This window comes from Emys orbicularis, chromosome 11 (assembly GCF_028017835.1).
Source record: "Emys orbicularis isolate rEmyOrb1 chromosome 11, rEmyOrb1.hap1, whole genome shotgun sequence".
NCBI classification, from domain to species: domain Eukaryota; kingdom Metazoa; phylum Chordata; order Testudines; family Emydidae; genus Emys; species Emys orbicularis.
In genome coordinates, this window is record NC_088693.1 from 21063404 (window position 1) to 21086580 (window position 23177).

Consider the following 23177-nt stretch of genomic DNA (forward strand, 5'->3'; position numbering starts at 1 on the left):
CTTTCTTTTTCAGTTGATTGCGAATACTCAGCTAAGATGCCTGGCATGTGTTACATTTAAAAATATTTGTAAGGAGATGTTTTGTTGGTGTACTAATATAATTTATCTTTCATGAGCTATTGACCCACATAGAGGTTAGAAAAAAATGTAGTTATAAGATTGTGGACTCTGAAATGGGGACTTGAGTACAGGGGGTCTACTGTATTGTTTACTTATTTCAACTTCATGGCATATATAGCTGTACTTCTCTTCTGTAGGCAGCAAACACCTGACCTTTACATCTGGATTATTAGATGGGTCATTATCTAAGAATGATTTGGGGGAAAGCAGGAAAGGCTGATTATTTCAGTTTACCTGGCTCATCTTTTAGTATTAATACACCTATATTAACTTGGGTAGGGTGGACTCTTCCATAAGAGACTGAAATGGGCTCAGGTATCCTGTCCCCAAGGCTTTTGGGAAGTAAGCATGTTGTGGGTAGTGATACACATGGTCACAAGGGAAAATTATGGGAACATTGCCTGCTAGGAAATTAGTGGAGCACATTATCATTAAATTACAGGAAAAAAATGAGCTACAAGCATAACTAAGCTTGTTGGGATGGATGAGAAAAGCTATCCTTGCTCAGAGCCCTTTTTTGTTGGCATGTGAAAGAGAGACACAGAGAATCCTCTTCGTCCTTCTCTAATTAGAAGTTAGACAAGTTGTGATGTAACACAAAGTTCCTCCTCCTCCACTTCTCTGTCTTTCATACACAGACAAAAACATCCTCTCTATACAAGGATAAGTGTTCTCATCCATTCCCACAAGATGAACTATGTTTATAATTCTTTTTCGATTGTCACATCTGTGGATATAAATAGATCACACAGCACCAAACCTAGTGTAGTCTTTCTCTTCCTATGTGCTATCTCTTTTGCACATAATCAAAGTTACTTTCTATATATTGATTTGTATTTTTGACTTCCATATGTTTAAACAGTTTGGTTTTACAGCACAACCTTCTTAAAACATCACAAGAAATCAATGCTGAAAACTCAGCACCAAACAAATAGAGATGTAAATGTCTGGTTCGACTTTGAAGAGTGACTGTGAAACAGGCATGGGATTCTGTATTTACTGGTCTTCAGTGATTTTCAGAGTAAATTTACTAAATGTATAATTCTTTTTCATTTCCACATTATTGCACTTCATCACTCAGAGCAAGATTCACTAAAGGACTTAGGTGTTTGACACTTTAGGTGCCTAAATCCCAGAATCAGGCCCCAGTGGGATTCAGAAAACATGAAATTCAGAAAACCGCCACTCAGCTGCACCTAAACTCTCTCAGTGCCTGAATTTTTGCAATAAAAGTTCCCTAAGCATTTACGATTCTGAACTTGGCTCTGACATTCCCAGGTGAGAGCCCTAGCCACTGGGCTATGGGATATTCTGATGTGAGGTTTCCAAAGGGTCTCCTATTGAATCTGTTCCACTGTTGATAAATAATTTTAAGAAGTCATTGGAGCAGAGAAAGTGGGTCTTCCACGTCCCAGGTGAGCGCTCTAACCAACAGGCTACAAATTCATTCTCGTGCTTGCTCTCTCGCTCTCTCTGGACCCATGATGAACCTGTTTCACTGTGGAAAATGAAAGAAACATTGGGCCAGAGAGAGCGCCCAAATTTCTTTATAACTCTAATCCTCAGGAGAGTAAGGATATGTCTACGCTTCAAGCTGGGGTGGGGGATGATTCCCAGCTCGAAGAGACATACCCACACTTGCTCTGATTGAGCTAGTGCTCTAAAAATAGAGCATAGCTGCAGCAGCAGTGCAAGTGGCAGGAAGAGTTAGCCGCCTCAAGTACATGCCTATGGTCTCAGACTGGCACATACTCAAGGTGTCCAGCCCCACTCACCGTACTGCAGCTTCACTTTATCATGATAGCTCAATGAGAGCCAGAGTGAGTACATTTCCTCAAGTTGGTAATCACACCCCCAGATCGAAGTGTAGACATATCATCATCTCATTGAATGTCGATGAAACTAATGGCTTGTCTACACAGCAGCAATGCACACTATGGGGGTGTAATTTCTAAAGCTCACTCACGCGCACTGAAGCTTCCCTAATGGGTTTTAATGAATACATGCTAGGGAACCTTTAGTACACAACAGCAGGGTCTACACAGACAAATTAATGTGTAACACTTTAGTCCACTTCAGACATTACACCCTTGTAAGGTGCATTACCCCACCATGTAGACAAGCCCTTAGGCTCCTAAATCATTTAGGTTCTTTTTTGAAAATGTTACCAGGATGACTTATTTCCTTCTCTTGCATCATCACTGGTATTCTGGAGGCCACTTTATGCTCTCAGTTGCCCCTGTATTCCCACAGAAGTCTAATGAGATTACCCAGGTGTAACAGAGAAAAGACATCATTTGAAGACAAAAGGGCAAATTCTTCATTCTGTAGCACCAGTAATTAAATCCAGAGTAACTTCATTGAAGTCAATGAAGTTATTCCAGATTACACTAGTGTAACTTAGAGCAGATTTTAAAGACCAACGCATGAGTAACTGAGACCAGAATTTGTACACAATGAGGCTGTATAGATTAAATTGATGACAGAATTTGGTCTGCAGAATATTTAATACGGGTAATGATGTTTGAGAGGAAGAATAACCCAGCTAGATTCTTGTAGCCCAACCTTAATTTGTATGAATATCAGTTAGGGGGAAAATAAAACAAACACCATTGTTCTACTAGTAAACTGAGAAAATCTGGTAAGATGGGGGCTTCAGAGTCAGATTTTGCCACAGGCACCAAAAACCTTTGTGCGGCCCTGAGGAAGAGGTATTTTGGGGGCAACAGCAAGAGTGCCCTGTGCACCTGTGATCCTCATTGGTGGAATGTCTCCTAGGTGACCTTTACAAGCCAGTGCATGACAGAGCAACTCTCAGGTATTATTAACTTGTGCTCGAGGGCAATTTGGCCCCTGGTATCCCCAATTCCAAGGAAAACAGTTTTGCTTGCACCCCAATAAAATATTTTTTGCCTTATTCCCCTCCTCAGTTGTATCTAGGTTTGATCTGGCATAATTAAGGACAGAGCTCTCCATGAGTAGAGCTGGGTGACATTTTTCAAATTTTACATTAGGGAAAACCTTAATTAATATTGCATTCTATTTTCACAAAACTTCTTCCTAATTTTTAAATCAACCAAAAAGCTTACTAGAATATCTCAGATTTTCAGGGGGGGAAATTGGGGAATATGTTTTTTCTTGTTTTTCCCCCCTCAATCAGTTCTATGTGTTTGGAATTATTTCTTTCAATGGAGAAAATATTTTTTAATTTTACATTTTTGTCCCTGTTTCTGGAAACAGCAAGTGTTAAAAATATAGCAGCAGGTATGTTTCTATGGGAACTTTCAACTCAAAGGTCCAGATGCAAAATCCACATGTACAAGAAAGCTACTGAAATGCAGTTTCAGGTACCTTATGAAAGAAGGAAACAGAACATTGACCCAAAACACACTGCACAGCAATGTAAGGTGGATGGGGAATTTTGGCCACAGACTGCAGTAGAAAAACTTCTCTTATGAAAACTGTGGTAACATTTTTAATATCTGCTATATAGATGGACCATGATTTTTAGCATGTTACCTGAAAGGATGAACTGGACTCATCTAATACCATTTCAATCACACAATAACAACTCAATGAACTTGAAATGTGGGGGAAAAGCACACACACCACAACCCAACCAGCCAAAAAATAACCTGAATGATTTTGGTGATGGTTTTGTATATCCAGCACCTCAAAAAGATTTATTATGTTATTAATTTCTATTGTGGCCATTGCTCCCTCAGAAATTATTGAGCCAAATCATCCTCTAAGTGCCAAAAACTCTGAGCTGGGGTCAGGAACCTAAGTTTGAACGTACTTACTTTTTACAGGTTGTTCTGGTAGATGGGTCTGGGGCTAGTACCATCAGAGAAAGAGAATAGGGCTTGGCCAAAGACAGACAGGGAAATCAATCAGGTGATCCTGAAAATACTGGGGCTTTTGTAAAGAAGACCAGTGTCTCAACACTGCTCCACTGGGTTCCCTTTTCCTTACACATCATGCTGACAAGGACTCACCAACCACTGCTAAATCATTCTTACCCAAAGTGGATGGGTAAGAAACATAACATACTGCCAACAGGATCAGCATTATCTTGCACTACTATATACAAGTAGGTCTGAAGAGGGATAATGCTATGAAAACTGGCCACCTCCTGGACCCAACACTCCCAGCAAAAGCCCCTCTCCAACTATGAATGCTGATGCTGCAGACTTGGACAGAGACAATTGTTTGGGATCACTATGTAAGAGCTAGGTGGTATCATCATGATCATCCTCAAGGAAAGTATACTGCTGTTCCTCCTTTGATAGCCCCCACCCCATTAGCTTTCTTCTGTCAGTGGCATTTGAGATTATTGAAGCCTTAGGAAATAAAGATAGAAAAGAATAATTAATTTATTTCCACTAAGACACTATGAGATTTTTATTTATTCTTCTTAAGCAAAAATGTCTTAATATTCCACGATAAAGTGAGCATTACATATTTAATTCACATCTGAAAAGGAAACAAAGCAAGCTTTCTTTATTCCATGATTTCAGATGAAGCAGTCAATGCTACTTGCAAATTTTATTTATCTGAAGAGGGGTTCAGTTACTTCATGCCATTATTTTTATCAAATAACCCTAAGTGATATTCCTGTTTAAAATGATCTATACTGTAAACATCCATTTTAAGAGCTGAAACTGTACTATGGGAAACAAGCAAACAGACTTTTTATGACTTTTTCAACCATATTAACACTGATCTGTTAGTGGCCATTGTTTATACATATATTTATTGGTGACTTGAGTGTGCTTCCTGTTTATGAGGCAACAACTGTACACCAAGCTAAATAAACCCAGGCGGTAAATGTTGTGAGGTTACAGTTATCACCTCATAAACAGGAAGCACCAGCAAGTTGTTGGTACATCGCAATGTCTCACGTAGAAATTAAAATTTTCTTTTGCTATTAGCTGGGAAAAGTGGGAAGTTATTAATTAATTATTTTATTACTACTACTATTAGTAGTAGTAGTAGTAGGTTATTGCCAGCAATGAGTTGGTGCTTTATAGATAGGTATGACAATAAAGCCTCAGCACTGGAAAGCTTACAACCAAATATCTGATGAAGTTGTGTTTATTGTGAGCAAAATTATTTACTTCATTGATTTTTAATCGGTAATTTTGCCCACTACAAAGATATCTGGGTGTAAATCAATTCTCAAATGGTCAGTGATTTCTGACAGACAGTAGTCAGTCAGAATACAGAGGTTTGCACAACAGTGCATTTTTAAAAAAACAACTCTCTAGCTGTGAGTTAGTCAGTGCCCATTATTCCTATGACTCTGGTTCAGTAAAGATTTAGATTGGGAAGAAAACAATAATGGTGATATTCAAACTGCATGTAGAAACCTACTGTAGATGAATGTACATGCAATGAAATATTTAACAATGTTGACATTTAAATTGTTATCTGTATGCTTCAGGATAACAAGTTATTTAAATGATGGGGCAGTTACTACTTTTCTGAACTATTGTTTTGATCTGACTCTTCTGTAGGTTCAAGCAAGGCAGCACTGGATCTGTTTACAAACTCTTTTTGTTTGTACATTTTCCATGAGAGCTAAAATTATAGAGAAACTAATAGTGAACCCCGAGAAGTGCCATTTTTGAATGCCACCAAAGGCCAACTCAGGTCAACTACTACTGTTTGTATTAAAAAAATTCACCATATTGCACATATTAAAATAATGGCAAAAACTATTTAAGTCAGGAACATTATTAAACATTTTTCATCCTTGCACTAGTATGCAGAAGAAATCTGAAGAGTGTTTTTTAAAGACACGTGGCATTTCACTGCCCACTATTAATTTGGATAACAGCAAATGTAGAAAAGAGTAGCTGTCATATAACTCACTGCAGTGGATACCTTAAATAAAAATGTGACCATGCTTAATATTTCATATTTAACATGACACAAATACCATATGATCCACACAAATACCACACAAATTATCTTGTATCAAGATGTGTTATGACACAACAAAAATTATTTTTTCTATAACCTGCATTAATCTCCCTGACTATTGCTTTTTATAACATATGAAGACACAATTAACATCTTTTGTGTATTTTAGCTTGCTGATATACAATAAACCTAATAAGGAAAAACTAGATAGTGATAGGCTTGCGCTGGGGAAAAAATATATTTGAGGACTTTAATGATAATTCATTATCTAGTTCTGATTTTATATTAAACTATTGTTCCATACCCAGCTTGAGGATCTAAAGATAGATCTCTAGGAAACTTCACCCTTTTTTTCACAAGAACAGTGGGGTATAAGCCATTGAGTTTTGATACTTCGATAATCCTTTTCTCTGCATCAGACCAATAGAGATTCTTTCCAATCCAGTCAACAGCTAATGCATTGGGAACAGCTGTGTTATGTACTACCTAGAGGAATTAAGATGCACAAAGTTAATACAAACTTTTGTACTGGTGACCCCTTTCACATAGCAAGCCTCTGACTGCGACCCCCCCCTTATAAATTAAAAACATTTTTCAATATATTTAACACCATTATAAATGTGGGTGGCAAAGCAGGGTTTGCGGTGATGGCTGACAGATTGCGACCCCGCATATAATAACCTCATGACCCCCTGAGGGGCCCGACCCCCAGTTTGAGAACCCCTGAGTTAATCAATTAAATACTTAGAAAAAAATTAACAACCAAACTGATTTGTGTATGTTTCAAAATGTGTAAGAGAAGAATACAGGATCCACAGTGAAGCTCTGTGGAAAAAAGTGATACAATAATAAAAAAGTCTGATATTTCTTAAGGAGTAGATTTATTTAACAAAGATGATGGAATATAATTTCTGTCACGGGGGGAGAATGGGGAATCCCAAACAGCAATTGCAGACTGAACTAGGAACACCACTGGATTGTATTCTGGCATTTTTTTTTATTTAGTTTTTGGAGGTACCTTTTGTTTTGTTTTGTTGAAATCTTCCTCGTCACACAAAAAATGTTCCTTTTAGAATAAACTTGTTTTTTAAAATTTCCTATCATTATGGAACACTGAAAAGGCAAGGATTTTCCACTCTCAGGATAGCTGTTTCTTGGCAATGCCCCTTCCCCTCCGCCCCCCCCCCCCAAGAGTACAGTGGGACATATCCCTCTTCATTGTGACAGTGATGCCAATACTTCAAGGCATGCATGCATAAAAGTACACACTTTTTGCAAAGAGGTGGAAATGCCCTAATGGTAAGTAAGGTGCCTTGCAATATCAGGCAGTTCCCAAATAATGTAATTGGCTGAAATTCGGAGTATGAAGCTTTTTAGCAAGTTAGGCCTGCTGGATTATATGCAAATTATCAGGAAGGAATTTTGAGGGCAGAAGTAATTGAGTATCCCAGTAAAATAGTTTATGGTTTATGGACTAGTGATGGGTTGACCTCAAAAGATGTGATTCTTTGGATGCTTCTGTGGGACTTAACCAAATATATCTAAAACATATTTGGACTACAAATATAACATTTGTGGCAATTAAAGACTTTTCCAACTTTAACTGTAGATGTAGGGTGCAAGATAATCTGCTTCAACCATTACTACGGATATGTTCAACAAATATTAGGAGACACAAGGTGGGTGAGGTAATATCTTTTCTTAGGCCAAATGTTATTGGTGAAAGAGACAAGACTGAGGATTCCACAGAGCGCTTGTCTCTTTCACCAACAGAAGTTGGTCCAATAAAAAATATTATCCACATTGTCTCTCTCTCATATACTGGGCCCAACATGGCTACAACAACACTACAAATAAAAAATATTAAGTTCTTTATTACTTGACAAGATCACTTTAAATCTTAAATCTTGTTTTGGACAGCGGATTTTATTCATATGGACAAAGGGACGGAACATTTTTATTTCCTAATGCCTGAACATTCCCAACCTTATAGTTCACAACCTTCCAAACCTTTACACAGGGGCATTCAACAATTTTATGAAAACTGGATGGTTCTAGAAACCCTCTTACCATTTACAGAGATTTAGTCACCCTAGCTGAAAACAGCAACCCAAATAATTGGATTCTTTTTTCTATTGGCCCTTGCTCTCAAAGGATTTTGAAATTGCTCCTTCAGAGTTATTTCAGACACTGAAATATATGTGTGATATTTTTATAAAAATTTAAAAAAGAAATGTAAATTTTACATCAATATCTTTGATTTTAGAGGGTTTTTTTCATTTCAAGAAAACAATTTTCATTTGAATCTCACGTAATATATAAAAGTTTATATCCTTTTACGTTTAAACCTGCTTCTTTGAAAAGTTACTCACCTGTACAGTAAATGGAGTTCTTCACATTGACATATATATATATATATATTTTTTCCAGTTATGGTGCACATTTGCCCTGAGTGCTCTTGTACTCTTTATCAAGGGAATAGAGAACAGAGAGGCCTAACTGCCTTCTCTTCCACAGTTCCTTCTCTTCCACAGAATCCAAATGTCAGAGAATCACAGAAATGTAGGGCTGGAAGGGACCTCGAGAGATCATCTAGTCTAGTCCACAGGCTTGGATCAAGTAAACCTAAATGATCCCTGATAGGTGTTTGTCTGACCTGTTCTTAAAAATCTCCAATGACATGGATTCCACAACGTGTGTTGGAAGCCTATCCCAGTGCTTAAACATCCTCATAATTAGAAAGTTATTCCAAATAGCTAACTTAAATTCCCTTGTTACAGATACAGTTGAAAACTACTTGTCCTCCCTTCAGTGGACATGGAGAACACTTGACCATCATTCTCTTTATAACAGCCCGTAGTGTATTTAAAGACAGTTTTCAGGTCCCCCCTCAGTCTTCTTTTCTCAAGACTATACGTGCACAGGTTTTTTTAACCTTTCCTCTTGGTCAGATATTCTAAATCTTTTATCATTCTTGTGCTCTCCTCTGGACTCTCTTCAGTTTGTCCACATCTTTCCTGAACTGTGGCACTCAGAATTGGATACAATACTCCAACTGAAGCCTCACCAGTGCTGAGTAAAGCACGCAATTAATTCCTGTCTTACACATGACATTCCTGTTAATACACTGCAGAATATTAGCCTTTATTGCAGCTGTTTTACATTGTTGACTTATATTCTATTTATGATTCACTTTAACCCCCAGATCCTTTTCAGCACTACTACCACCTGTAGCTAGGGTGACTAGACAGCAAGTGTGAAAAATCGGGACGGGGGTGGGGGATAATAGGAGCCTATATAAGAAAAAGACCCCCAAAATCGGGACATCTGGTCCTATAAAATCGGGACATCTGGTCACCCTACCTGTAGCTTTGTATTTAATTTTTCCTTCCCAAATATAGTACTTTGCACTTGCCTTCATTGAATTTCATCTTGTTGATTTCAGACCAATTCTCTAATTTGTCAAGATAATTTTAAATTTTAAGCTGTCCTCCAAAGTGCTTGCACTTCTTCCTAGCATCATGTCACCTGTAAACTGTATAGGCATACTCTCTACTTCATTATCCAAGTTGTTAATGAAAATATTGAATAGTACTGGACTGAGGACAGACCCCTTTGGGACCTCACTATATACTTCCTCAACAGTGCACCGATAACTACTCTTTGAGCATGATTTTTAAATCAGTTATGCACCCACCATATCGTAATTTCATCTAGATCACATTTCCCTAGTTTGCTTGTGAGAATATCATGTGAGACTTTGTCAAAAGCCTTACTAAACTCAAGGTATATCACACCTACAGCTTACCCCCATCCACTAGGCCAGTAACCCTGTCAAAAATGTAGGATTCCCCACCCAAGTGGAAGGCAGGTCATGGAATATATATATATATATATATATATATATATATATATATATATATATATATATATATATATATATATATATATATACACACACACACACACACACAAACAGGATACAGGTAAGTAATTTTTCTTTCTTCCAGTGTTTGTTGATAATTTTATCAATTGATCTAGATTCATTCCACTCTTGGTAACTCAGAAGCAATGATCTGATCTAAGGAAGTGAGTGCTAAGAGTCTACCTAAAGAGAGACTGTATACAGCTCTGCCAAAAAGAATATCTGATATCAATGCTTCCATGATGGAATACTGCTTCATTAAAGTATGAACTCCTCCAAGTGGCTACCTTACAGATGTTTATAACTGGAATATTTCACAGAGGTGCTGCATTATCTGTCCGAGCCCTAGTAGAATGAGCCATAATCTGATCTGGGGGTTCTAGACTAGCTATATCATAATGGGCCTTAATACAACACAAAATCTATTTAGATAGTTTTAAGGTTGAAATTGGGCACCCTTCATTCTCTCAGCAATTGCTATAAATAATCCTGGGAAAGTTCAGAAAGGTTTAGTTCTTTGCAAATAAAAGGCAAATAAAATAGGTACATGTATCATTTCATCCAAGTGGAAGTCCATGACCACCTTTGGATGGAATGGATCTGAGAGATATTTTATCTGAATGGAAAATTGAATAAGGTAGGTCAGCCATGAGTGCTTGACGTTCTCCAATTCTTCTGGCTGACATGACTGTAATCAAAAAGCATCAAGTGATGCAGCAAGGAACAGGTTGCTATAGGTTCAAAAGAAGAACAGACAGAAGTACAATGAGGTCCCATTGGGGAGGTGGCTCCTTAATGTGGACAGACTAGTAAGTCCCCTCAAAAAATCAGTTACATGAGGATGTTAAAAAATAGAACATCTTCTGATGGCTAGATGATGTATGATGTGCACAGTTAGCAGCTAAGTGAATCCTAACAGAATGAATGGACAACCCTGCATTCTTCAGAGAAAAATAAATAATCTAAAATAATAGGGATTTGGGTATCACAGGAATTGAAATGTCTTTGTTCATGCCAACAAATACACTTTTTCCACTTTTTTTATTGACCAGGAAATTACAAATGCATCTGAAAGAGATCCTAGGTCTCCCCGAGTAGAATTTCCGACATGCTGATTTTGTCTGTTACAAAGAGGTCTATTGATGGTTAATTCAATTCCTTAAAGATATTCTGTATGACAGAGTCCTTTACTTCCCATTCACAGTAGACAAAAGAAGCAAGCTTATCTTTTCAGCTAAGATGTTCTCTTAGTGAATCATAGTGAAGGATAGCTGATGATGGATACACCAATTCCATATATGAATTACCTCCTGACACAACAGGAATGATATTGCCCTTCACTGCCTATTTATATAGAACATGACAGCTGTGTTGTCTGTCATGATTTGAACTGATTGACTCTGCATACGAGGAAGGACTGCAACACAGGCTCTGTGAACATGACTGATTCTATTTCTAATACCTAGCAGTCTGATGTAATTGAAGCCCATACATTCTTGGAATAAGTTTACTTAATTTCTGAAGGAACGGATGCCAGGGTCTGGATCCTGAAAAATGTTATTGCTACTTTTGACCTACCCCCCAAAATGGTTGTTTCACAGCCAATGTAGTCTGATGTGTAAAGGATGCTGAGGCAGAAGGTCTCTTCTTTCTTGATGCCTCTTTCCTGGAGGCTCTGCAACTCTTTGAACCCAGTGTAGATCTCTGTCTTGAATAAGTATGAAGCCTACTCTGTTTTCTTTAGGGCCAGCTATGAATACTTTAAGAGATCGTGTAGCAGGGTGCAGACTCACCCCTGCGGTGCCTCCTGCTGGTTACTTCTGGGAATTAGCTCTTCCAGCGTCCGGAGCGCCCCCTGCAGGCTGGTGATCTGCCTTACCTGTGGCCCCGTGTCCCTCCCAGGACCCCGGTGCCCTTGTACCTGGGGTGCTGCCCCCTGGCAGTAACCCCTCAGTCTTAGGGTCTCCCCTCCCTGGGGAACCCCCACCCACTACCCCCACTTCGCCTCAGTCTTGGCCACTGCCCAGTCTCCATCTAGCCCCATTCACTACGGCAGACTGCAGTATCAGCCACTCATCACAGGCAAAGGGGTTCGGACCTGCTGCCTCTGCCTACCCATGGGCTGCCCCCTGCAACCCTACACCTACTAGGCCTTGCCAGGCCTGCAGCCTGAGGCTTTCCTAGGCCGGAGCTCCCAGCTCCTCTGGCCCTTCCCCAGCCCTCCTCCCAATCTAGGTGTCTGGTAAAGCTCCCTGCAGTCAGGCCCTTCTCTCTCTGAACACAGAGAGAGAAGCTCCCTGCAGCCAGGCCCTTCTCTCTCTGAACACAGAGAGAGACTGTGTGCTTGAGCTCCTGGCTCAAGCCTTTATAGGGCCAGCTGGGCCCTGATTGGGGCATGGCCCCAGCTGAGCCTGCTTCCTCCCAATCAGCCCAGGCATCTTGCCCTTCCACAGCCTTCCTCCAGGGCTGTTTTAATCCCCTCAGGACAGGAGCGGGTAACTACCCCGCTACAGATCACAATGTGGCCTATGATTCCTTCAGATGTGAAAGACATCATCAGTTTTCAAGCTAAAAAGGTCCAGGCTCTCAAAAGGTAGTTCATCAGCCACTGACTGAACTTCATGTGGAAACCCAGACGTTTAAAGCCAGAATGCCCTTCGCATGACTACCAATGTGGCCATAAATCTAAAAGTGGAGTCAATCACTTCAAGAGACTCTTGGCTAGATGTTTTCATGATTAGTCCTCTCTTTGAAATTAAAGTTGACAAATCCTCTCTCTTCTTTGGAGGTAGTTTGTCCACAAAAACAAACAACTTGTCATAGTTCATAAACTTATAACAGGCCAGTAGGGTCTAATAGTTTGAAATCCTAAAATGGAAACTCATTGAAGAATAAGTTTTGCAGTCAAATAAATCTAGACACTTTTTTTGTATTCGTTTGAATCATTTTGTGTTGCTGTTTTAATTTCTCAATAGCTGCAACAACTACTAAGCAGCCCAGTATCAGGTGTGTATAGATAAATTCGGCTCCTGCAGATGGGACATGATATTTCTTGTTCAATATCTTTGATGTGGGGACTGGAGCAGTCTGTTTCTTCCATAAATTCCTGGCAGGTCCATGGCAGTTCCATTCCTGGCAGGTCCATGAGAACTGGGAAAGTTACTGTCCCTTGCATAGCTGAACGAAACGTATTGATAAGTTTAAGTGAGGATTTGTGAACCTCTTCAAGGAGAATATCTAAAGACTCTGCCACATTTCTTGATCAAATCTTGAAAATATTTAAAATAACCCACATGAGATGGGGTCGAGGAAACCACTGCCACATTTGGGCATGAGAATGAAATGGTTGTTGACGTTCCTCAAACTGCAAACGTGGTGGACCCTCTTCAGAAGCTTCCCCAGAATGGATATGCTTTTATGGAGTCAACAACAGAGATGTAGCTGAAGATTTTCCTCTCAAGGTTGGTACAGAGGTTGACTTTCTGGTCTGTATGTACTGCATAAGTTCCAAAAGAGACATGCTTGGATATTACAAGGTAACAGCCCAAAGGCCACAGGTAGGTATCAAGGAATATGAGGTATGTGTAATATCTGGACAAGGAAGAATCCCTAGACTCTCCTGCTCATCAACAAAGACACATGAAGGTGTCTTAGGGGAATATATTGGAGACCCTTATCTGCTTCTCTGTGATTCAGGCTATGTCTACACTACACACCACTGGTGGCGGCACGTAGGATATTTGTAACTAAATTCTGCAGTGAAAAGCAGGCTGGGGGAGACAGTTGGGAAAAGCTTCAGCAGCTCCCCATTGCTGAAGCCTTTCGCTTAGGTGAGGAAAGACTCTGACAAGGGGCAGGCAGTAGGGAAAGGCTGAGCCTTTCCCAGCTACCTCCCCCTGCCAGAGCCTCTCCCTGCAGAGGAGAAAGGCTCCCAACAGATGGGAGTTGGCAGAGCCTTTCCCCTCTGCAGGAGTCTTTCACTCTGACAGGGGAAGCTCCAGCAGTGGGGAGCTGGCAGAGTCTTTCCTTGTTGCCTCCCCATTGCCCGAGTCTTTCCCTGTAGCAGGGGAAGGCTCCAGCTGCGGAGAAGCAGCAGGACACAACACTGCTAACGACAACTGTGTTGACAGGAGGCACGGCTTAGGCAGGTAGAGAGCATGTAGGTACATACCTACACCCTTCAGGTGTGTCTTTACTCACCTAAGTCATCCCTCACTGGCTACACTGCTATTTATACTCACACTAAGGGGGCTACATGGGTATGTATTCTGCATGCCGCCGAAAGAAGTGTGCAGGGTAGACATACCTTCCGCTGAAGACAATAAAGAGTAGTCCACATGCAAAGGGTTGGGAGAAGGGCTGACAAAGCTGGAGTACTAGGCTGCACAGAAAGTCTATGGGCAGTCAAACCTTGGGAGACCCCCAGTATTAAAGATATTTTAGCACCTGGTACTGATGATCTTATGTTCAGAGCTGTGGATAACACAGGTTTTCAGGCTCCTCCAAAACAAATCTCCTGTTTCCACATATTTAACTGGTACCAAACAGAGTGGCAACACAAGCATCGCGGCTAGAGTGGAGAATAAAGGTGGGGAGAGTGCCAATGTTGATGCCACTGATTTACTCAGTACTGAAAGAAGTGGCAAAACCGCTGCAACATTGATGCTGTAACCAGTGTAGCAAGCACTGAAACAGTCTGTACCAATTTAGTATTGGGATGTAGTACCACAGCCTCAGTACAGAGATCCCTCAGACTTTCTACAGTAGTCATACTTGGCCATGGAATCTCCTTAGAATGGAAGCACAGTGAGGACTTAGATCTTTTCTTAGTGGAGTTTTTTGTAGGAAATCTACTATTCACTTTCCCTGAGGAGCAGTGCTCTGTTTCTCAGAGACCTTGTTCATCTTACCAGAGACAGAGGTTGTAGTTTTGGATAATGGAACCCTGGAGCTGAAAGCAAACTGACCAGAGCACTTCTCATCAGAAACACTGGGTCTCACACCTAACTCCTGGAGCAGTAAAGAAGAAACATCTGCAAGTGCACTACTCTGGCTTCTAAAGTCTTTTTTGAGGACTTGCAGATGGTACTTCTGCTATTCTATTGTATTCGGTGTAGCTTTTTACACTGTGCTTTCCACTGTAGTATTTAAACACCTTCCAGAACTACTTTAAGCAACATGATCACACATCTGTCACATGTTGTTTGTTCTGTATTCCTCACCTTGGGGGAAAAGCACTTGCAGAGGAGTGTCTTGTTCTGGTAGGGTATTTTTTGTTTGTTTGTTTCTTTTTTGCTGGGAACATGAGACTGCCCCAAACAGAAAAGGGAGAAGGGGCAATGCTTAAATCCCAGAGAATTGGGGTTACACACTCTAAAGTTCTAGTACCTGGAAAAAACATCTATTAGAGTGAAAAACTAAAATTTTCCAAAGATATACCAGCAGGCAACTAATCCTACAGCTAACTAACTCACTCTAGATTTAAAAACAACTAATATATACAAGAATCAAAGAAAGCTAGCTAAAGTAAGTGCAAAAAGACATGGACACTAGGTAGCTCCGTTCTGCAGCCAAGGGTGATGAGACTGGAAGGGAACACTGCAGCAGAGAAACCTGAGAATCCCAATGCCTCAATGCTTCTGTGATGGGGCATATGCCCCACACAAGCCCATAAAGGGTTAATAGAACCCTAGGGAGGCTGTGCAACAGGCAGCCAATTGGAGAGGGCTACAAGGAGCAGCCAATCAGGGGCGGGCTGGCCCATATAAGAAGGGCTGCAAAGGGAATACTGGCTGCCTTGCAGGCAGAAGGCAGCTATCACCTTGGACAGAGCAGTGCTAGGCAGAATCAGGGGAGTGAGAGCAAGCTCCCAGCTGACTGCTGGCATGCTGAGGCCCTGAGACAAGGGCAGAGAAGGTGCTGGGGCTGCAGGGAAGTAGACTGAGGGTTTGGAGGAGACACAGCACATGGCTGCCATCTACAGGGTCCCTGGGCTGGGACCCGGAGTAGTGGGTGGGTCTCAGTTCCCCTCTTTCCCTCAATCACCATGGAGGAAGTGGCTGGATAGGGGACTATGGTTAACCCGGAAGGGGGAGAACAGAGTGTGACACAGCCGGAGGGCTGTGTCCTGAAGAGAACGCTGTGTTCTTTGGGACAACATGCTGTCTGAAGCAGATGTGATGGTGGCGAGATGTCACCAGATGAGAGCGCACTGGCGAACTAAGCTAATTCCCAGGAAAGCCAGCAGGAGGTGCCACAGTGGTGAGACAAACCCCATCACAGCTTCATTGTTTCCTAGGACAGGTCAGACTCGGAGAGACTGTGAGTATAAAATAACTATTCACTACTGCCCCCAAATTAAGAAAAATAAATGGTTTAAATGAACAAAGGTGAGTAATCACTGAACTTGCTCTACTGACAGAGGCAGAACTTTTGCTGTGCAGAAGCGAAGACATGGTCTTGCTCTGGATTTTCTACAGCAGTTACATTAAATTAACTCCAGCATCTACGCAGACTAGGCACAGTCCATAAATCACAAATTATGGAAGAAGTTACACTCCAGAAAGCTAGATCAGTGTACACTGTTTCTTGACTTACATCTGTTTACTGATCAACTTATCACAGAATCATAGAATATCAGGGTTAGAAGGGACCTCAGGAGGTCATCTAGTCCAACCCCCTGCTCAAAAGAGGAACAATCCCCAGACAGATTTTTGCCCCAGATCCCTAAATGGCCCCCCTCAAGGATTGAACTCATAACCCTGGGTTTAGCAGGCCAATGCTCAAACCTCTGAGCTATCCCTACCCCATATAAAGTTATACCCAAGATAAATCTTACACTGAACGACCTTTTAAGTCTCAGAATTTGGCTCAGGGACACAATTATTTTGATTAGTTCTGGATGAATTATTGCATTTCCAGTCTAGAAATTTTCATTACGTTGCAGAGGTCTCAGTTCTCAGATTTAATCAGGTTCATATTAGCTGAGAAACAGAAATAGATTTTGGACTTCTATTATGAAAAAGAAACATTAACCACACATTTTAGAGATTTAATAAAGACCAGACATAGTATTTTTTCTATCTGATCTTATTTTATTTATAGTAATACTTCCCTAATTCTAGTAATTACATTATTATTCGCTCCCAATTACCTTTATGTCACTTCCATTCAAAGACATTCTGTTTATTCTGCTGCCATTTGGTCTGCTGGAATCAATCCAATAGATGAACTCCTCTCTATAATCAAAGTCTATTGCAATCACATTGTTTAGCCCCTAAAAAGGAAAAGAATCAGGTCCACTTTTTTACATATGTTTGAATACAAAATATTTGATGGTATTCAAAATACAAAGTAATCACTGCATTTATTATTATTGAAATCAAAAGATGTGTTATACTTACTGTATATTTATGTAGTACTTATGCATTTGATGTTTCCATATTTTATTTGTAAACATAATCATAATAGTAAACAAAACTGGGAACAATAGCAAACTATGGTACAAAGAGCAAGAAGTCTCCAACTGAGACAGGCTTTGTTGCTTGAATATCTGCCAGGTGTTTTACACCTGCCAATAGCTTTATGTTATCTTGAATTTGATGAGATGGGAAAAGGAGAGAAGTGGTATGCTAGATGAAGCTGATTGAGTTCTCTCCAGTATATGCACAAGACCACAAATAGCACTCACTGGTCATTTGGAATTTTCTTGCAAAATGGTGAATTTTGCTATCTTGGAGAGTGGAAACTTGTATGATCTTTTTTTTTTTTTTTTTGCCTTTTTTGTGGCCTTCGTTGCCTGGTTTGGTTTTGAACTGCCTGGTTTTGGTTTGGTTCTGAACAGCCTCGAGAAGGGCTAATTGAAGTCTGATCCCAATTAGTGTCAAAATCTGGAGAGATTTCTGTGGCAAGAAAAGTAAAGGGGGTTGGTTTCTTTTATCTTCTGCTTAGTCTTTCTGAGCTTTATTTAAGACCTACTATCAGCCTTTGAAAGAGAACAACAATCAGAGCTTGTTTGATTTGAGTGTTCTATTTCCAGGAATGGAGACATAATATCCTTCTTCTTACCGAACGGTGAGGAAGGCTGATGACACAGAAATTAAGTCAAAGACTATGTCAAAGATGAAATATTTTATGAGATTGTTTTGACTGAGTGCATAGGAAAGCATAAGGCTCCCTAACAGCCAGATGCTATCATGATAGGCATACATAAAATAGGTTAGGCAAACAAGCAAACGTTGCAGAGACTCTTCTCCTGAAAGTCCCATTATGATAGCAACGATTGATGGGGGAAGATTACATGACTATAGCGTAGATATGCCTGGAGTTTTGGAAGCTATGTATAGCATACCAATGGGACAGCATCATTAAACCAATCAAATTGTGGTCCTGGGTTGCAGATGAAGAAGAGACTTTTCATGCCCATATCCCCTAATCAACCAAAGTTCCTGCTTTTCTAGATAGGAGAGGTCTTAACTGAGCTCTAGAAGCAACGTGTAAGGAAGCAACCAAGAAGCAGAAAGGGAAGAGCCCTCCTGCGGTTTGAGACTGGGAAAGCCTTGCCTTATAATCAAAGCATAATCTCCTAACATTCTGACGTGTCACATGGGGCCACAATTATCTTCAGATTGTAGAAGGATGAATCCATATTGTTTTGGGTCAGAGGAAGGCAGAGCACTAGTGCTGTGAAGGGTGGTGGGACAAATGAATTAACTTTTCTCAAAGAAACCATCTGTAGTGTTGGGCACTTAACAGTCCACTGGGCATGAACTGAAGAAGTTTAGGCGTGGAAGAGAGGTAACCATTGCAAAAAGCTGTCCATTGGCTGAACCATAAATCCCGAGCAATCACTCAATTAAAAAAAAGCTACACCCATAGCTTTAATGCTTGTTGTCCAATATGCAGATCCTCTTGTGAGGGTCCTACAAAGTCATTTCCTTTCAAAAAAATTTGTTTTGTTTTTCATTTTGTGGGCAATTCCTCCCAGTATCTGACAAAGAAAATGATGTCCCAAGGTCCTAACCTCCACCTTGGAATTCCACTAGTGATGGAGGGAGTGTAGATGTGGACTGAAATCTTGAATCATAGCCACTGTGCCTGTTCAAGCATCTGCATTGTGAGAATTGGGAAATATCTGTATTATTTTTACAAGCATCATGTGTTGCTGTGTGATATTACCATGCCTGAGTGCACAGTTAGATCAAAAAGGGGTTAGTGGTTAAAGAAACCACACAGGACAGCTGAAACAATGGTCTAGATAAGGAGCATTCTTTCAAACAATAGCCAGATTCATAGCTGGGCAGACGGACTCCTCAGTGACAACCATGAGGAAGGGCTGTTGGACTAAGAGAGAGATAAAAAAGATCCCCCTGGCAGAAAGGGAGGGTGGTCAGCTCAACTGGTAGATGTCACACGGAGAAACAGAAAGAGCATGCTTCAGGCTGACCGAGAGAGAGTGAGTGATTAAGAACCAGGGTCTGCATCAAGCAGGTTACAACAGGACAATGAGGGAACCTAAGGCTCAGGCAGGTCCATCGACGGATCTGAGGAGAATGCCAGTCATGGGTAAGACAATAGGCATATAGAACTATGTTATTTTAAATTCACTTCTCCAAAAAACATGTGCCCTTTGGCCAAAATAAATCATATTTTGTTTTGGAGAACATGCCTCTGTTACTGTATAATATCACTGTTCACAGTTTCCTTAAAGAAAACTTGCAGATGCTAACTCTTTGGGGCTGCTAGGTATCACGATTGGGTGCAATCTGGGGAAAATAATCAGGGAATGGTTGGGGTGTGGTGCCCCATCCCAAAGAGAAGTGGAAGCATGGTCCTGCCACTTGAAAGGGGTGCTCTCAGGAGACTGGAAAACTGGTATCAGCAAGGGCAGCCTGTGCAGAGACTGTGAAATATATCATGACTTCAACATCTGAAAGGCTTGCTTCTCTCTTGTTGGTGAGATTCATTTCTGCAGAGGGAATACCTCTGCCGGTATTGTGATCACTTGTGAGATGGACTAACAGCTGAGAAATTCATTTTTCTCAAAAAGCAACAGAGGGTCCTGTGGCACCTTTAAGACTAACAGAAGACTGTTAGTCTTAAAGGTGCCACAGGACCCTCTGTTGCTTTTTACAGATTCAGACTAACACGGCTACCCCTCTGATATTTTTCTCAAAGTTCACCAGAAATTCAGATGGGCTACCAGCTAAACCAAGTCTCAAACTATAACTATTGCTTCTTGTAGAGATCATGCAAGGACTAGTCAATCATCCATGTATGGCAGATCAGAAATCTGACTATGAACAGGTGCAACTACCACAGTTAGGATCTGAGTGAGATGCGTCTGAAGTATAAAGTGGCACATTGGAAATGCTCCTAAGCATGAATAAAGGACAGATATTTTTTTAATGGTCATTTTACACACAGTTGCTTACCTGCTCTAACCATGGGTAAAAGTTGTCTTTTAATGGTGACCACTGTATGACTGAATAAGACATCAGCAATCTTAAACTAAACATCCAAACTAATGGGTTGGAGAATGTGCAAGCTGCTCTGAAATTTTCTCTGAAATGCTGAACAATAAGTCTCTTCCACTGAATAAGGGAAGGGATGGGAAAGTGAATGAACCAAGCTATTTGTGTGAGAGAGCTGAACACAAGACCCTGAAGAAAATGAGATCAATTGCTGTTCATTGCTAATATTGCTCCACTAATAATGGATGGGGAATGTGGTGGAGAATACACCTCTGGGGTCACAAACTTTCCATTGCCATCTTAGTGTCATCAGCCAGCTTCAACCTAAACTTGGATTATTTGGAGATGTATGTCATTTGGATCTTTGGTCAGAAGAAGGTTCTGTCTGGAGTATTTCCAAACCGCCGAAGATCCTTGTAGTAAGAGGAAAAATAGGATATATAAGGCTTACATACAACGTAAAGGAATTCTTTTGATTCTTCAGGTATTAAGGTGGTTCCATGTAATCAGAAAAAAAATCTAGTCTTTTAATGAAGTGGTAGTGAGTGGCTGCTTGATCTGCAAGTTTTACTGCAATGCATTATTCCAGAGTCCAACCTATGTGACTGTCAGTCAAGATGTAGGGAGAAAATGTGACTAAATCAAAGAGAACAACATTAAAAGAATTCAGAGCTGTTGGATTGTATAGAATTAGCCCCCCAAAACCCACAGTGATACAACCAGAGCGTTGGCACAATAGATTACTGCAGTGAAAGCCACACTACCCTCAGTTACCAATTTTTTTTTAACGTTTGTCTCCAGATTTCGGCTACAGGCATCCTTATGGGGCATAGAGCAGTCTGCAGATAAAGAAGACTTCTTAAGTAAGGTGACTGAGGCTGTATGAATACAAGGCTAAAACCCTCACATTTTGGTAATGGGTCAAGTCGATCTAAGAATTTGTGAAAAATAGGCTCTGCATCTGGATGTTCCAAGTTGCCATCAAATTTCCTCAGTATCCAGATTGATAGGGAACTGCCTTCTGCTTGTATCTGTTTATTTTTTCTTTGGATTAGGTAACATGGAAAAGGATACCAGGAATATCAGAGCTTCAACATCTTCAAGAAAAAGTGGCCCAGTTTCATTTGGAGGGGGGAGAAAGGAAGTGTACTTCTCTGTCCATAAAACATCTCTCCTTCCTGCTCTGAAGCATGGTTCAGCACCCTTATTTCCTCTTGGACTAATTAGTTGTCCTTGCTTCTGGTAAAGGGTAGGGAGAGATTTTAAAGTGGTATTAGCTATGTGATGGTATCCATGATCCTCCCTCAGTCTAGGGAAATCCTGGAGGTTTGATGATGGAGAGAGCAGGAATAGGAGGGTAAAAGAACATAGGAAGGGAGGACAAAGTTGCACTGGTTGTATGTGTGGGAGAAGGAGACAGAGAGGGAGAAGAGCTGATGCTGAAATGGAAAGAGCTGCATAGCAATTTAGTGGGCATTGAATGAAATCCAAACTCCTAGTTCCTCTCCTTGTGAGCATTTATTGAACAGTTATTAGGCTAGGGAAGCACAGATCTTACAGGTAGAGGAGAGTAGTTGCCCATCTTTATCAGAGCCTTGCACATCCCTTTAGTCAGAGCTGTAACCTCACTGTCTCCTAGGTGTCCCCTTCAATGTCTAAGTGAAGGAGGTGGACCTGAGAGATCTCTGATCTCCCAAGAGAGACAGAGAGAAAGAGAGCTATCTAGGCAGGAGGGACAAAAAAGGAGCCTGAGGAGGAAGATATCTCACTTGTTCTGCTGGTTCAGCCCCCCTTTCCTCTTTTTCAAATCCAGATGACTTTAAAGGCACCATCATCCTGAGGACAAAGGCCAGTAACTTCTCAGAACAGCAGAAGTAGAACTCAGACTAGTGTAGGCCAGAGACTGATGTGAAGATGTAGGAGCCAAAATTCAGATGTCCTCTTTGGGTGGAGATATCTGGGCTCTAGTGTAATAGTGAGGGGGGACTGTTAACTCAAGATTGGTGGAGCCCTGAGGAGAACTGCCAACACCACTCATACAAAAAACTTGTATTTTTGCTCTTGGCTGTAAGATTGGTGTAGGAAGGAAAGAGAGAAGCAGTGACACCTTACCCAAAAGTAATGTGAAGGTTTTTCAGAAGAAGAGACACACTTCACATCATGTTGTTTGCTATGCTCTCTAATAGAACTCATGTACAGTCAAATATTTAATGCAAGATGATTAATTTGGTACATATTCCTGTGTGAAATTGAACACCTCCCCTGTGACATTAAGATATACAAGAAGTCAGGAAAAAGCATGGCTCTGCTTACTGCTACTGTTAATTTCTATTGAGACAGGTTTTGTAGTATTTTTTAATTATCTGATTAGTTCTGAAACAAATAAATCATTTATTAAAAATGATTTTCAGAATAAAATCGATGGTAATTAACTACAGATAGATGAAAAATAGCTGCAATGATACAAAAATGCTGAAAAAATACCTCTGTCCTTAGCAGGTGTCTGTGTTTCTATTTAGGAAGTTTTTCTCAAAGAAAGACTAAGAATAAAATATTTTGACTTCTAGTATATTTACAATAATTTACACTAATTATGGATACTTTTAGGTGTGTATGTTTGCATCATTTACAGTACAGTAAATTTTGGATCCTGTCATAAATTGTGCGAATAGATAAAATGAATAGTAATTAGCCCAAATAATACACACAGAGAGAGAGAGAGAGAGAATGGT

At 40.5% G+C, this 23177-nt stretch overlaps 1 protein-coding gene across 1 annotated transcript in view; it reads right to left on the reverse strand.

Moving 5' to 3' along the window:
* Positions 1–23177, reverse strand: part of LRP1B (LDL receptor related protein 1B) — a 1070902-nt gene that overhangs the window by 201475 nt on the left and 846250 nt on the right. The window contains exons 58-59 of the mRNA XM_065413676.1: positions 17127–17249; positions 6353–6534 (exon numbers count right to left, since the gene is read on the reverse strand). Of these exons, the coding sequence (XP_065269748.1) occupies positions 6353–6534; positions 17127–17249 (305 nt within the window). The remainder of the gene's footprint in view (positions 1–6352; positions 6535–17126; positions 17250–23177) is intronic.